Genomic DNA, 16,302 nt, shown 5'->3' on the forward strand with positions numbered 1-16,302 from the left:
TTAACTGGCTAAAGTGATCATCTGAGATATTGTTGTTTTTATTGACTATGGTGACATTTTCTTTTTTTTCTTTGTTCTTTTTATGTCATTTCTTTGATGTTTAACACTTCCAGGCATAACCAGAAATAGCAACTTTTTTTTCATTTATAAGCTCATTTATAGACGGTGGGAATGTTCAGCTTGAAAAAAAAAATTTTGAAGTTGATACTGAGTTTAGATATTAACATTCACCGGCCGATATTCCTTGCTTATTCCCAAACATACAAACAAGTGTTTTTTGCTTCTCTCTAATTTGGTCATTTTAGAATTGTGGCCAAGATGGGTACTGATTTTTACAGTAAGTAACAGTTGAAAAATAAACAGTGCCATCAGTACTGCCACAGAGCCCCTAAAGTCCCGTAAGGTGATATTTTTTTATTTTGTGCGTGGAACAATAATTTGTAATTGATTATAAATATTGACTGTCAAAATAAAGCAACATAGAAAGTTGTAAAACTATAAATCCAACTCACCCCTGTAATATTCAAAGCATAGGCCTATCATGCCTTTATTACTATGCAGAGTTGAACTTGTTCCCACAAGACATTGTGATAATTATATCAGCTAAAAAACTATACAGCATATCTGTGAAAAGAAAATCTCGTCCATGTTGAAATATTGGCTGGACTCTAAGTAAAAGAAAAAGAGAGAGTCAGAGAGTGTGTGAGAAGGAAAAAACAGAGGATAAATCAGAAGGTGGTTCAGTGGCCCATTGGCAGACGAGACAAAATAGGTCAGATTTTAAACCAAATCTCGCCCTTTTTTTCTGTGTGTGTGTGTGAGATGGCCCTTTGGAGCTCTGAATTATTCATAGCACAGACATATAAAGAGGATCAGCGCCAGATGAAAAATTTAGAGTTTCGTGGTGTTTTCTCCTTTTAAAAAATGGCTTCATCACAAACATGAGCGGTAATGGCCTTCCTGCGGGCTCTCAGCTCGCTCAGCTGACTGTTGAGTCCATTACACCACTGCTTTGGCTGGTGAGATGAGATGGATAGGGGGATGAAAGGTTCACCATACACTTTCTACACAGGCTGACGTCATACTACAGGTCAGATACTGAGCGCTGACTGAAACTGTCTGAACTGAGTTTATCTCTTTGCAGTCCTGTTCTTTTTTTGTTTCTCTCTCTTCTGGCATTTTTGATTCACTCAGTGTTTTGGACATTTCCTTCAAATCATCTCTAAATTTAACTGAATAGTGCAGAGTAGCACAAGTCTACTTATCAATCACAATTTTCCATAACATTGAGAGGTACCCTTTGTGTTTCCATCTAAGTAGTAAATCGGTTTTTAAAATAATTGTATAGCTTAATCTTACATCATAGATGATTTGTGCATCAATTTATACACATTTCCCCACTTCAGCCTGGAGTTTTGGTTTATTTGGAAACTTTCAAACTCCTCTACAATTCAAAGTCAAATTCTGTGGGTTTAAACAAACTTTAGTTTGAAAATATCAGGTCACAGGAAAAAAGCCAGCAATATTCAAGTTACTTAAATGCATATAAACCTGTTGGAGTATAATTTGGTCCAATACAACAACATGACTAACAGCACCATTTAAGTCCGCAAAAGTGTCTGTAGTCATGACTCGACACCTCTCTAACACAGTGTCAACAAAGTCTGAACATTCACAGCAATAGAATGTATTAAGAGGCTGTTGTACTGGATAACATTAGATTATACGGGTGTATATAAAAAAACGGTTTCTTGATGTTAAAGCTACAATGAAACAGGAAGTAGTGACCAATGTAGAGCTGAGAAAAGTTTAGGTAAATTTCTTTTGATATCCAGGTGTGATACTTCCAAAGAAATTTCTTTGCTTGTGTTCATTCCCACTGAAAACTAATATTGAACAGCTGAAAAGCCTTTCGATCTGAGCTGTGTGTAAATGTGTAAATTATGTTCTCAAGTACAAACTGTAGATTGTAAGATATATCAATTTGCTCTCCAGACACAGCTGATTTTTTTCCGCTTTGATCTATCAGAAGGAAACAGCAGCCATAGCACTGCCAAGCCTGCTACTGCCGGTGGCTCCCTGGATGTGGTGCCAGACTCCCCAAATCTCATCTGGAGGGTTCTGCTGGATGGCCGAATTGGCCCGGATGAGCTGCTCATCAACATCTCAACCAATCAGCTGCTGACAGAGGGAGACAGTTTGTTCTCATCAGAGGTGGGGCCAGTGGAGGCGGACCTGAGCAGCCTGGAGCAAGACAGGCTTAATGAGACGCTGGAGTTTGCTCTGGGTCGCAAACGCAACGACAGCGGAGACAGTTCCTACCAGAACAAAACAGTGCAGAGTGGGGGAAGGACCTCCAGCCGCGCCAACAGAACAAGGTAATACAACAGAAACCAAGTGATCAAACAGGAACCAGGTAATCTAACAGAACAGAGGTAAAAAGAACATCAGTTAATTCAAATCTCCCATGTGTTTTAAGATGATGTACAGCAGAGGTCCACTCAACTTCAGTCAGGTTTGGCTCACAGAAAGCCTTTTCCCCTCAGCCTGGATACAGTCTGGACGGAATGTTTTCAGGTTTGGGTCACACCGGGCCTGAATGTTCAGACATTGTCAAGCCCCTGAGTCTGCTGCTGGCTGAGGGAGAAGCAGGCTGGGCAGCGTGGACATTCATTTTCCTCTGAAGACACAGCCAGAAGAATCGAGACCGGGGTGAGGCAGTCAGCAACACAGGCAAGGAAGCAGCAAGAGTGTGGCAAAGCAGTGGGACAAGCTAAGGGACAAAGACTTATACAGGATGTAGACAGTCAGGCAAAAAGCAGAGCAAGAAGTAGGGCAAAGGCAAGCAGGAAACAAAGTAAGACAGCAAGAAAGACAACTATATAAAAAAACTAGTGCATGAGACAGACCGGAAAAGAGGCAATTACGATAAAGAAGTTAAACGGGTATACTAATGTGCAGTAAAGCAGTTTGACGGGAAAGTTAACGTGCAGTAAAGCAGTTTGATGGGAAAGTTAATGTGCAGTAAAGCAGTTTGACGGGAAAGTTAATGTGCAGTAAAGCAGTTTGATGGGAAAGTTAATATGCAGTAAAGCAGTTTGACGGGAAATTTAACGTGCAGTAAAGCAGTTTGACGGAAAGTTAATGTGCAGTAAAGCAGTTTGACGGGAAAGTTAATGTGCAGTAAAGCAGTTTGACGGGAAAGTTAATGTGCAGTAAAGCAGTTTGATGGGAAAGTTAATATGCAGTAAAGCAGTTTGACGGGAAATTTAACGTTCAGTAAAGCAGTTTGACGGGAAATTTAACGTGCAGTAAAGCAGTTTGACGGAAAGTTATTGTGCAGTAAAGCAGTTTGACGGGAAAGTTAATGTGCAGTAAAGCAGTTTGAGGGGAAATTTAACGTTCAGTAAAGCAGTTTGACGGGAAACTTAACGTGCAGTAAAGCAGTTTGACGGAAAGTTAATGTGCAGTAAAGCAGTTTGACGGGAAAGTTAACGTGCAGTAAAGCAGTTTGACGGGAAAGTTAATGTGCAGTAAAGCAGTTTGACGGGAAATTTAACGTTCAGTAAAGCAGTTTGACGTAAAATTTAACGTGCAGTAAAGCAGTTTGACGGGAAAGTTAACGTGCAGTAAAGCAGTTTGACGGGAAAGTTATCGTGCAGTAAAGCAGTTTGACGGGAAAGTTAACGTGCAGTAAAGCAGTTTGACGGAAAGTTAATGTGCAGTAAAGCAGTTTGACGGGAAAGTTAATGTGCAGTAAAGCAGTTTGACGGGAAAGTTAATGTGCAGTAAAGCAGTTTGACGGGAAAGTTAATGTGCAGTAAAGCAGTTTGACGGGAAAGTTAATGTGCAGTAAAGCAGTTTGACGGGAAAGTTAACGTGCAGTAAAGCAGTTTGACGGAAAGTTAACGTGCAGTAAAGCAGTTTGACGGAATGTTAATGTGCAGTAAAGCAGTTTGACGGGAAAGTTAATGTGCAGTAAAGCAGTTTGACGGGAAAGTTAACGTGCAGTAAAGCAGTTTGACGGGAAAGTTATTGTGCAGTAAAGCAGTTTGACGGGAAAGTTAATGTGCAGTAAAGCAGTTTGATGGGAAAGTTAATGTGCAGTAAAGCAGTTTGACGGGAAAGTTATTGTGCAGTAGAGCAGTTTGACGGGAAGGCTAACCCGCAGCAAACCAATTTCACAGGTAGACAGACAGTAAAGCAGGTAAACCAATAAGATATACTGGCAGGGAGGCAGATATACTGGCAACAAGGGAGATAGGTACAGTAGATATACAGGCAGGCATACAGGTAGACCCGGCAGGTTTTGCATTCATCATATTTATAATTCATGTTGGCTGTCCTGCTTTGTGTCCAAACACGACTTCACCAATTCTGCAGCCAGCAGCTATAAAACACACGATGACACGCCCTTTCCTCCAAGAGACGGAGAGAGGGAAAACGAGCAGAGAAGAGGTGCACTGAGGGGACGGGGGATATTCATAGAGCCACGCTTAGAAACAAGTAATTCAAGGTATTTGCAAGAAAAGTGAAAAATATGATGCAAAGGGGGAAAGTGTGCTGTCAGACTGTAGTCATCTATGGGGAGAAAATGATGTGCAGGAATCGGTCTGGCTCACACGGAGGGATGCCGGCGAGGTATAACTCAAAGTGCTTATGATTTTCAAATAAACGTCTGGCGGCTGGCGGAGACGGAAGGAATGACCGGTGTTATGACAAGAATGTGCACATGACTTTTATGTGATGTGATGAAAAAACAAAGTGCGTCTGCCAGGATGCAGGCTGTGAATCAGCTGTCACACTGTGGTCGTCTGAGGCCTGGGAGACAGGCTCAGTGTGTGAGTGTGCGTGTGTGTTCCATGCTATGTACTACTGGGTATCCTTAAATGTCCTTAAAAGAATATTTCACAGGAAATGTATCTTTTGAAAATCTATCTGTAGACTTGAAAGTTTATACCTTGCTCCTGCGTGGCGGACAGCAGCTGTAAGCAGCCTGGATTTACTACAGTTAAAAGTGCATTACAGTTAATGGTAAAAAGTATCAATGCTTCTATGGAAACTTTTCAAACTACTCCTGCAGTATAATCCACTTCTCCACTGACTATTTGCCCGCACAGTATGTTCTAGTCATATTTTCAGAAAAATGTGGCTAAATATTTACATGACACAACGATAAACAGCTTGAGTTTTCCTTTTCTTACATATGTTTGTTTTTGGGTGACAGGGGGAATCAAAGGATTCACCAGAAGAACCTGAAGCTGAGTGCCGCTGACATGTATCGCTGGAAACTTTCCTCTCAGGAGCCCTGCAGCATGACCTGCTCTATAGGTACAAACAAACACACACACACTGAAGATCCATGGGTAGTTACATTACGATATTGTCATCAACTTCTTAAGATCGAGATCTACAACATCTGATCAAAACTCAAACCCAACACTCTGCAGACCAGTTCCCTGTAACACTTAACACTAGTTTGGTGAAGTGCACATTTGGGTGCTCACACAGCTTTCTCTGCATTTAGACTATTGGACACTTGATTAAGAAATCATGTTTGAGGCCAGACGTTCATTGTTTCTTTCTTCCATCTAAAGCAGTGAGCTTTCCTTTCTTTTATTTAAAATGTGCTGAATAAATCAGTTTGCCTTGCTTTGCTTTGTTTCTTGCTCACAACCCAGGAGTGTCAAAGTCTTTCGTCACATGTATTCGTTATGATGGCATCGAGGTGCACGATATGTACTGTGATGCTCTGACCAGACCAGAGCCGGTCCACGACTTCTGTATTGGGAGAGAATGTCAGCCCAGGTAAAAACATTTTAATGAACCAGAAACTGCTCAACAGTGCATTGGGCAATGTATTTCTTGCTTTCATAAAATCTGACAGTGTGCCCGTACAGAATCTTTATCTGAAGTGAACTGATGACGTGCAACTAATGTGATCTTTCAGATGGGAGGCGAGCAGCTGGAGCGAGTGCTCAAGGACGTGCGGGGAGGGTTTCCAGTTTCGCCAAGTTCGCTGTTGGAAGATGCTTTCACCAGGCCTGGACAGCTCGGTCTACAGTGACCTCTGCACCATGGCTGACCTGGAGAGACCTATGGAGAGACGGCCCTGCAAGAGCCCCGCGTGCGGCCCACAGTGGGAGGTGGCCGAGTGGACCGAGGTATAAGACGTCTGAAATGATTTACCTGTTGAGTAAAAAACCCCACCATAAGGAGAAAGTAAGCAAAGAAAATGGTGTTTGTTTCACATCTTTGCAATACTTGTGGCTTTGTCAGACACGGGTTGAGCAGCTGTCTGCAGCAGTCAAGTGGTCTGACTTTGGTCCCTGATGGATTCTCCAGAGACGCTTACCAGACACACAAAAAAAACAAGATGTGATTCGAGTCAAGGGGGTCACAGATTATTCCTTCTCTTTGGAGCAACACAGCATTTAAGCAGCTATACATTCAGACAGTATTTAGCAAATTTGATATTTTCTTGTTTATTTCACTGTTACACTCTTACTCTGACTAAACATCATTCACCTGTTTTTTAGCAGAATATAACATTTATTGTGTGTATTCCTTAAAATGTCAAGGGTGACCTTCAAACCAGGTAGCACATTAGCACAGGAACAACAGCTATAATACTTCAATTGACAAGCAGAGTAAGTTAGTTAGCTTAATAGCTTGCTGCGTATGCTAGACTGCAACAAATATTAATAATACTTATATTAAACAGTTAGTGAGAATCCTTACAGATTCTGTTTCAAGGAGATTTCAGACTCTTTAAAACTCCAAAAAAGGTGAACGGGAGCAGCTTAGCTTAGCAAATGTCTTTATCAAGAGCACTTTATTAGCAGCAACATCGTGCTCAGTCTGTGAAATCTTTTACAAAGATACCTGCTCTCTAACAGTGACCTTCTGATAACAAACATCTGTTGCGTTAATGATACATTACACTAACATTTATTTTATAAAAATGTGCTGGTAATAATTAGCTTGCGTGTGTCTCTGTGTGCCTGTCCTTTATCCAGTGTCCTGCTAAATGTGGCCGCAAAGCCCAGGTGAGCCGCGATGTCCGGTGCTCCGATGAGACCAGACCATGTGACCCGATGACCAAACCGCCAAATATCAAAAACTGCACAGGCCCTCCCTGCGAACGCCACTGGACTGTGTCCGAGTGGGGGCCTGTGAGTGTCTTTACCCTCTATATACACAGCGCATGTCAGTATACATGAGTAACATCAACATATAATGTACAATATACTGTATGTGTGTTTTATCACCATTAGTTGCACCCATGGTGCAGAGTAGCTGCTGCTCTCTCTGGCTGCTCTCAGCTGAAAAAAATCATTATTGACCGACAAGCACTATAAAATCATACAAAACAGACAGTGAAGAAAAGTCAGTCACTTGATCTTAAGGATTGTTCTTATAACTTGTGTCTTTTTTCCGCATTTTTCAAAAGGTTTTTCCACTTACTTAACGTTTTTGAGCTTGATAGGGTTGTTACAAAAAGCGGCTTTGTCTATCCCAGCTGTTTTTACTTCAGTGAAAACTTGCCACTGTGTAAATTTATGGTTTTTATTGTGTTGTACAGACAAGCTCGTTATGTTCCAGTCAAAGTCAAAATCGAAGTCTGGAAACTCACAGGTCTAATTTACAACCATGGAGTCCAACCAGGCACAACAACTTTATGTTAAATGTAATACCCTGTGCAACAGCTAATGTTGAGCCAGTCATTATTATTTTATTATCAGTTTGATTTTACTTTAAAGAGCTGGTTTGCCCAAATGATTTATTCTATACTTATGTGTAGTTGTATCTCATCATGCAGATTGTTTTGGTTATATTTTTGACAATGTGTGAGATTTCTGCTGCCCTATTCATTGAAGGGGAATGGAAGTTAGTTTGTGGTCACCACAAGATCCAATGATATTTATATATAGAGAGAGAGTTATTCCCCCCAAAAACTGAAGTAGTCATATCTAGGGTCTAAACCTTTGACTGAATGTTGATACTAATGGCAAATGCTTCTATAATAAGTACTTCTCTTTCTAAAAAAAGACATGCCGTACCACATAGTGATACGTGTTTGCACGGTGGAATGATCACGCTATCTTAAACTAATGTGACATGACTTTTTCTGATGTGGTGCCACTTCATTTCACGTAACGCCTCCTTTTTATTTAATCTGATGTGAGGTGACCTGATCTGACTTCATGTGACAAACAGCGTTTGACTCTGAGCTTCGTGACAAAACTTGGCTGAATAAGGCAGTGACAAGAACAGGATTCTTATGAATCATCCGGTTTGACCTTTGACCCTTGTCGTTGCAGTGCTCGGGGTCATGCGGCCAGGGGAAGATGGTACGTCATGTGTACTGTAAGGCTCCGGAGGGTCGCGTGGTTCCTGAGAACCAGTGCTCCGCGGAGAACAAGCCGCTGGCCAGCTACCCCTGTGGGGAGAGAGACTGTGCTCCACACTGGCTGAGCCAAGACTGGGAGAGGGTGAGGCCTCGCCACAGTGTCAATATTAAGATTTAACTGTTTATTAGTAAACCTGGAACTCTTAGTCAATTCATAGATCATTTTATTTTAAGTCATTTATCAACATTCTCTAGGTCGAACTTGAGAATTTGCTTCTTTTCTCTGTGTTGTATATTATTGTAAATTGTTAATCTCATATTTTGTGGACTGTCTGTTGGACAAAACAAGCATTCTGAGGATGTCAGATGGTTCTGAAATTAAATTGTTTAGTTGTAGTGTCCCATGGTTACAGTTTTTCACTTTTCCACATCAGCAAGAACACGCTCTGCCGCTCTGTGAAGAAACTCTTCAGTTGTCACAAAGTCAGATATGAATACTAGTAACATGATTTTGTCTCTAGTGTAACACAACCTGTGGTCGTGGCGTGAAGCGAAGGATGGTCCTGTGTGTCGGCATCAGTGGAGGAAAGTTCCAGACCTTTGATGATGAGGCGTGTGGAGCCAGCGAGAAGCCTGAGGAGGAAAACACTTGTTTTGAAAGGCCATGCTTCAAATGGTACACCACCCCCTGGTCTGAGGTGAGGTCAACACACACTCCACCTTTACACCTCAAATATAGAGTTTGGATTTCCCTGTATAACTCTTGGTCAAGATGTGCTGCTAACTCAGAGTTGCTCAACATGCTAAAGGTATGGTCCACCTGTTCAAAGAACCTTTTCAGTGTCAAGAATTTACCACCAACAGTCTTTCAGCTGGCTCTGAAAGGTTTTTAAGTTGCTCCTTCATAAAGGACAGCAGCTCTAATTATGCTTGCCTCACAGCAATCACTATATATTAAAATGAGATACAGATAAATGAAGGAAAAAGTATCCATAGAAACTCAGCATGATCCACTGTCGTACATGTTCGTTGTTTTCAAAACACTCATAATTTCACCAAAATATGGTCAAATACATGGCCGTTTCTGTATTTTTTCGCTAGCATGGTAAATGTTTTTTCTGTTGCTGGAATGCAGAACAATTGGGAAAGTTTGGTTTTAACTGCTGACTGACACTGCTGCAGCAGACACAGTTTCATCAAAGTGAGGTGGCTCGTAAATAATTCAGACTGTAGAGTTACAAGTTTTAGTGTTTGGTGCTGCAAAAGCTGGACCAGGTCCTCTTTCTGAAGACTGGAACTGTGCTGAGAACCTCTGTTCCAACAATGTCTTTCTTGGGACATGAGAGATACTAAATGTTACATTCAACTAGAGAGCAGTCCCTGAAAACTGGGGTATTGGGCCCAGATGAAGACATGAGGTCCAATATGAACGTGATTTATGCACAAAAAGAGAAACTTCCAACTGACGTGATGTGAAGCTGGCAGTCTGAACTAAAACACAATATTCAAGACATAATAAATCAGGAAAATATATTATGATTCAGAAAGCTTTAAATTGCTAAGATGTCCAGATGATTTGTGTTGTGCTAACAAGTTGCTATCTCTTCATCAGAAACTTCCACACCAAGCTGCTGATGTGTAATGCCTGCACAGAAGACTAGTGGACAGAATCATGTTAGATTGGCAGATGATGTTAGTCGCTAATAATCCATTTTTACTGCTTTGAATATGTAGTGAAATACTTGAAAAGGCTTCCAGTTGACTGTGCCAGGATGGTTTCTGTAACGCCAGGTCAGGTCTATAACGCCTGTGTTTCTGCTCCTGTGTTTCTTCAGTGTACTAAGACGTGTGGTGTGGGTGTGAGGATGAGGGACGTGAAGTGTTACCAGGGCAGGGAGTTGGTCCGAGGCTGCGACCCGCTCACCAAACCTGTGGCCAAACAGACCTGCACCCTGCAGCCCTGTCCCACTGAGCCGCCAGGTAACGCCTCAGGAAACCTGCGGTTCTGCTTCCAAACTGCTCTTATCTATTTTAGATAACAAAATGTACCAACTCATCTAACAACATTCCCAAAAAACAGATTATTCTAGATTAGCCTAAGTTTAAGTGTAGTAACTTGCCCTGGAAGTAGATGCTGTTAGCTACAATAGCTAATCTAAAAAGCTAATTCCTTTATTTACTTTTATCTGGAATAAATGATTTTATCTGGAGTCAATGATTTGTGTTAAATTTAAGTTTCTTTGAAAGGTTTTAGGAGGCTTGTGCTGCTTGCCCTGGAGTCATTTTCCTACAGTGGTTACAAGACTAACGCTGTCTTCTGTGTAGACATACCATAGGACCCAGGTTGAAAAGCACTAAAAGGAATAAAATTTTTTAATTAAATTAAAGCTTTCGATCAATGTAAAAAGGTGTAAACATTTCTCAAAGTGAGCTATCAAATGAGGTCTTGTTTTTATCAAATATCTTAACCTGCTTCTGGGTTTAGATTAGGCCTGGACAATAAAACAATAACAATAATTAATGCGATATAATTTTTTTCAAAAACAATATAACAAATGTTCAATAAATATTCAATAAATGTTTGATTTATTCTCTTGAATTATACAACGAATTAGGACTTAATTGTTTTATTAAGATAAAAAGTTTTTACTTATTTTTACTTGTGCATATTTGTTGACAAAGATTTTATCATAATTGTTTTGAATGTTCTGCCTCAGATTTGTGAAGTGATTCAGTGTTTGGCCTCAAGTTTTAAGCATAAAGAACAGTTTAAACCACAATTATGCATCAAGTTTCTTTTCTTCTCTCAGGAGTAAAAATCAGCTTTTAAACTTGAAAGAAATAACGATTTGATACTTATCGTGATAATTATCGATATCGATAGATATGAAACTTTTTATTGTGATAACATTTTTGCCCATATCGTCCAGCCCTAGTTTAGACGGTATTGTTTTGAAATTGCTAACAAGAACTCCACCATGTGTAAACTGTCCCAGATGAGAGCTGCCAGGATCGTCCCTCTACCAACTGCCTGCTGGCGCTGAAGGTCAACCTGTGCAGCCACTGGTACTACAGCAAAGCCTGCTGCCACTCCTGCCGCGCCGTACGACCTCCAACCTCCTAGTCCAGGACACCACAGCCTCTCTCCACCCCGAATCTAACTTCAGCACGAGGAAAGAAATGGTTACGTTTATGTACACGTGATGCTACAGTTACTGTGAACATTGAGAGGAAGCTGAAAGGCACCTGGAAGCACCTACCTGTTTTTAAGAAGCAGCGCTTCCTCCACTAGCTTAGTTTTACATGGGTTCATCTATCAGTCGGATAGTTCAAATGATTTAAGATGAAATCTGGTCATCTTGATATCAGACAAAAACATTTTGCCCTGTTGATGTTTCATCAACAGCAATGTTCACAGATACTGTACAACAGGAACACATTTGTCATTCTCTATTTGCTCTTTTTCTTACATCTTTTCCACTTTCTTTTTCAATCACAAATTGTAATGTAAAATAGAAAAAGAATATGTTTAATTTGAGGGGAACTTTACTACTCTACTACTCAAATTTCCCAGTGTGTGTAGGGGGGTCTTTCATAAAACATTGAAATCACCTGCCGCAGCCTTTCGTCTCGAGACCTCTGAAACATTTCAAAACAGATTCGGCAAACATAAAGAACATTTAGTTAAGAAAAGACATATCCTAAGATTTGTCCTAAGAAATCCTGAGCCCTATGTTGAGCCCCACAGCTGTTGTGACAGTTAATGTTTCTCACCATCCTCATCACAATTCTCATTATGATTAAACCGTATTTCAAGCATAAAGCCAGTTTCTGCCAGCTGTCATTGATTATTTGTCTTCCTCTAACAACACGTGGAGTTGGAGACGAAGTGGAGTCGACACTCAAATGGTCTTACAGACCTCCTTCATCAGTTAGCAGCTTGCTCTTGTTGTGTTCATCGCTACCATGAAAAGATGTACTAAATTATTGCTCATCGGAATATACTGCATGATTGGAATATTTAAGACGGATACTGTTTATGAAATATTATTTAATTGTGTTTCAATTTGGTGTCTGGCATGTAAAAAGCTCATATTTCCATTCCACCCCCTGCCGTTTGGCACCGTGCCGGTAGCCCTGCAGGATATGGAAGCATATTTATTAGTCATAGCACATTTTCATTTTATCGCGACGCTCCTGATGCCAGCCAATGGTTATTCATCGGGTCAACTGATGCCAGTTCTGGTCTGTGTGTGTGACAGAGGAGGAGAGAGTTAATATAAACACAGAAAGAAAGATTCCTGACACTTGAAGTATGGTTGAAATGTATTCAGACGTGTACATGTATGTCTCATTTTTAACTATTGTGTACTGGTGTTTTTATATAACTGATACCTCTTTGTACAAAACGTAAGTATGGAAATTGTGTACTGTTGATAATAAACTGAAAACCTTATGGTACTGACTTGTATTTCAATTAAAGAAGAGTTCAAATGAACTTATTTGCCTCTGTCATTTCTATATGAATTGATATATTTAGGTTGTTGACCTAGCATGTTTCTCTCTAACAACAGAAAAGGGGGAGGGGTCAGGAAGAGCAGACCTGCAACCATATATATATTATATCATATACCCCCATATATGCCTCTCTCAAAGGCACCTGCTGCAGGAGAGGATATTATAGTTTTATTTCACCTTTATTTAACCAGGATGGTCTCTTCTGCTCTAAATATCCTTGCCAAAACTGAAGCACAATTATGTTACACAAACTAACACGGACACTACACACAGAATGAAGAGAAAATAGAGGAAAAAAGGAGCCACATAAGAAACAGTCTTCGTGCCATTTTGAGTTTTAGTTCTTAAAATTGGCATGACAAAATTATTTTAAAATGACTTGTATCTGGACACATGTAGTTCATTCTGAGCACATGAAGCAGCACACCTGAAATCTCTCTTACTGAGCTCTTCACGTCAGAACTCATTCCTGAGTGCCTTTACTAATTCAAAACCAGTCCAGGGATTCATAATTGTAGTTTAGTCTCCTGTTGAAATGGGAGGTTGTGATGCTGAAAATGTCAGGATATTCATAAACACACACTGATGACTGTGTATGATCTGTGTATCCTTCCTCAGTGCCCTCCGCTCTCTTCCCTTCTTCGTTTGACACTTTTAAGTCGACTTGTCTGATTGAATGAGTGTCAAAACTGACAACAAAACAGAACAAAGTGCGTCCAGAATGAACGCTCTCTGCTCTGCGGATCTGTATCAGTTTTCTCCCAGAAGGCATTACACAGATACCAAACGGTTTTGCATCATTTTATTACCACTGTAATGAAGACAGTGCACAGAGCAGACACAGTAGATGCAGGTTTGACAGCAGCTGACACCCCCTGCTGGTCAGTGTGACAGCATCAAACCTCTCATCTACTGCACTGCAGGATAATAAAATCACATCAACTACTGAAGCGGAGAAAAAACAAATGCAACTGTTTTAGTCTTCTCTAAAAAAAAAAAAAAAAGAGACTTGTCAGGAAACACTGAATAATGGAAGCGGTTCTGCACTCATTCTTCCTCAGGAACTTTGCTTCATCCCCCAAAACACTCTGAATGGATTCATGTTTGAGGCTTTATCATCAGGATGGCTTTTTCTACTGCAGAGACTTCTTTGGCCTGAGTTGAGATGACCAGAATGTCCCTTCTCTATGGCGGCAAGCAAATCTTAATCCCAGCTATGACTGAAAGACAAACGTCTATTACCTATTGTTGCATTCCAAATCACATACTTTTTCTTTTTACTTTTAGTACGTACTGCAGCTGACCTTACATAGTACGTACTGTTGCATTCAGTATGCATATAATCAGGACATGTTACTTTATCATAACTTTGCACCTTGCTCATACTCATGCTGTGCAGAGGACTGTGGGTCAGAATAGCCAGAAAAGCATGCTGGCATACTGCAAAATATGACCGGATGCAGTAGGATATCCTGGTATTTTATTTATGCAAAATATTTTTTCCAACATACTAAATAGTTTGGTAACATGGCTGCTGGAACGCAATTTAAAAAACATATAATAGTTGGAGCTTGCTGTGGGTAATACTTTGCCCGAGAGGAATCACTGCCTGGTAGTTCATCTTCTCAAGAGAGGTCAGAGGTCAGGAGAAGCATGGATTTGGTATCTTAACATTGCAATACACTTTAAAGTCTCCAGAGAGGAACATGTGAATTCACCCAAATGTACTGTATGTGTAGACTCTGTGCAGCATCATAGACCAGTGAAAAAATAAAGAAGTAGCAGCCACAAAAAAAGGTGAACTTCCCCCATAAGTGCAGTAGAAACAAAAGCTTTGATATTTCCAGGTAAACGCAAAAGGTTACAGTATTCTTTTAAATCACTGCTTAATTCCATGAAATGGTCCTATGCACTTCCAGTCTGAATCATACCGCTGTGGTTATATATTGTAGATACTGTGATAGTACAAGAACAATCACTTACTGAATATAAAGCATTACATTTATCCTGCTCAAGGTACTGAAAGATACTTAATAAGCCATGAGTTGAGCCATGAGCCACAACATGAGTTGTGTCCCCAAATCTACAGTGTAAACTAATCACTATGAACACATTGCAGAATCAAAACCTGCTAGGAAACAATGTGTAGTCTGGGGGACAAAAAGCCTTTTCTTTAAGCGTTCAGAGGTCATAAGAAGCTGCTTCCCTAGAGTTGGCAGAGATTCAGTTTGTTAACAAGATGAAACACTTCCAGTTCCATCCAGTCCTGCAACATCAAATGACATCACTCAATATGATGCAGGACTGGATTTTAGTCATTTCAATTATTACAATTGTCAAGCTGATTTTAAATTCTGAATGTTTTCTTTCTTCTGAAACAGAGGTTTCTTCACTTCTGCTTTCCACTGAACGTACAACCCCCTAGCCTTACCGGACTGGTGCAGCTATCCTGACCACAAACAATTCATCCATTCACCCTGACGAATTTGATTTGGGGCATGGCAGCTTAAACGATCAGGATGTGTTGTGTTGCTACCTGAGGCTAAACACACTTTTGTGAAAAACACTGAGGCACAAATCACACATGACAGAAAAAACACGCAGACTCATTTTCTGAGTGAGCCCATGAGCTCATTTTTTAGCAGCATACTATTTTATCGTGTTGTTCTTACATAACAGTGTAAGTTTTCTCCAAATGAAGAGTTTCATTCCATCTGAATGTTTTGGGATACAGGAAAAAAAGTTATCTGCAGCTCCTGGAGTTGTTCCTGTTTTTGTAAATGATGTGAAGTGAAGTTTGTAAATACCAAACACTCATATAATGTACTATTAAGAAATACCTAAATATCGTTTCTTAAATTCTCAACACTGTATGTTTGAGGAAAAACTCTTACAGCACAGTATCTATCTACAGTAGGATGCCTTTCACAGGAAATACATGTCTTCCAGTAATCACAGTCATTGGATCATTGAATGCTTCAGAAAAGCCCTTTAAAGTGTGATTTGTTTTCTGCACCGCGGTGCTCTGCAGACAAACATGAGTTCACACACTGAAACACTCTCACACTGAGGGTATCACCAGCTGCTCTTCACTGTCTGAGTTATAATAAGATACATACAAAAAACATAACCTCGTGCTGACAAAGCTACATAAGTGAACTTACACACAGGTCAGACAGAAGCTCAGTGTAATGTCTGCACAAGAAGCCATTACAGTTTTTCTTCTTCTTTTTTTGTAAACCAAGGATAAAATTGTAAATATAAAATGAAAATTATGAATGATATCAATTTAATTCTTCATCAAAAAAAAAACAAAAATCCTGTCTCAGTGATGATAATAGTCATGTCTTGGTTCAGTTCTTAACACCACTAATTCGATTTTATCTGGTTAAAAATAAAATATGCAACAGAGCTCGGCAGGTGTTGTTAGA

At 40.2% G+C, this 16,302-nt stretch overlaps 1 protein-coding gene across 1 annotated transcript in view; it reads left to right on the top strand.

Moving 5' to 3' along the window:
* The window catches only part of adamtsl2 (ADAMTS-like 2), a 26,022-nt gene extending 13,171 nt beyond the window's left edge, over positions 1–12,851 (top strand). The window contains exons 10-18 of the mRNA XM_046035265.1: positions 2,030–2,378; positions 5,228–5,331; positions 5,682–5,808; positions 5,951–6,164; positions 7,020–7,175; positions 8,325–8,495; positions 8,875–9,051; positions 10,189–10,333; positions 11,350–12,851. Coding sequence (XP_045891221.1) covers positions 2,030–2,378; positions 5,228–5,331; positions 5,682–5,808; positions 5,951–6,164; positions 7,020–7,175; positions 8,325–8,495; positions 8,875–9,051; positions 10,189–10,333; positions 11,350–11,477 — 1,571 coding nt within the window. The 3' untranslated portion in view covers positions 11,478–12,851. The remainder of the gene's footprint in view (positions 1–2,029; positions 2,379–5,227; positions 5,332–5,681; positions 5,809–5,950; positions 6,165–7,019; positions 7,176–8,324; positions 8,496–8,874; positions 9,052–10,188; positions 10,334–11,349) is intronic.
* The last annotated feature ends 3,451 nt before the right edge of the window (positions 12,852–16,302 follow it).

The sequence above is a fragment of the Micropterus dolomieu genome, linkage group LG21 (assembly GCF_021292245.1).
Source record: "Micropterus dolomieu isolate WLL.071019.BEF.003 ecotype Adirondacks linkage group LG21, ASM2129224v1, whole genome shotgun sequence".
In the NCBI taxonomy this organism is placed as follows: Eukaryota; Metazoa; Chordata; class Actinopteri; order Centrarchiformes; family Centrarchidae; genus Micropterus; species Micropterus dolomieu.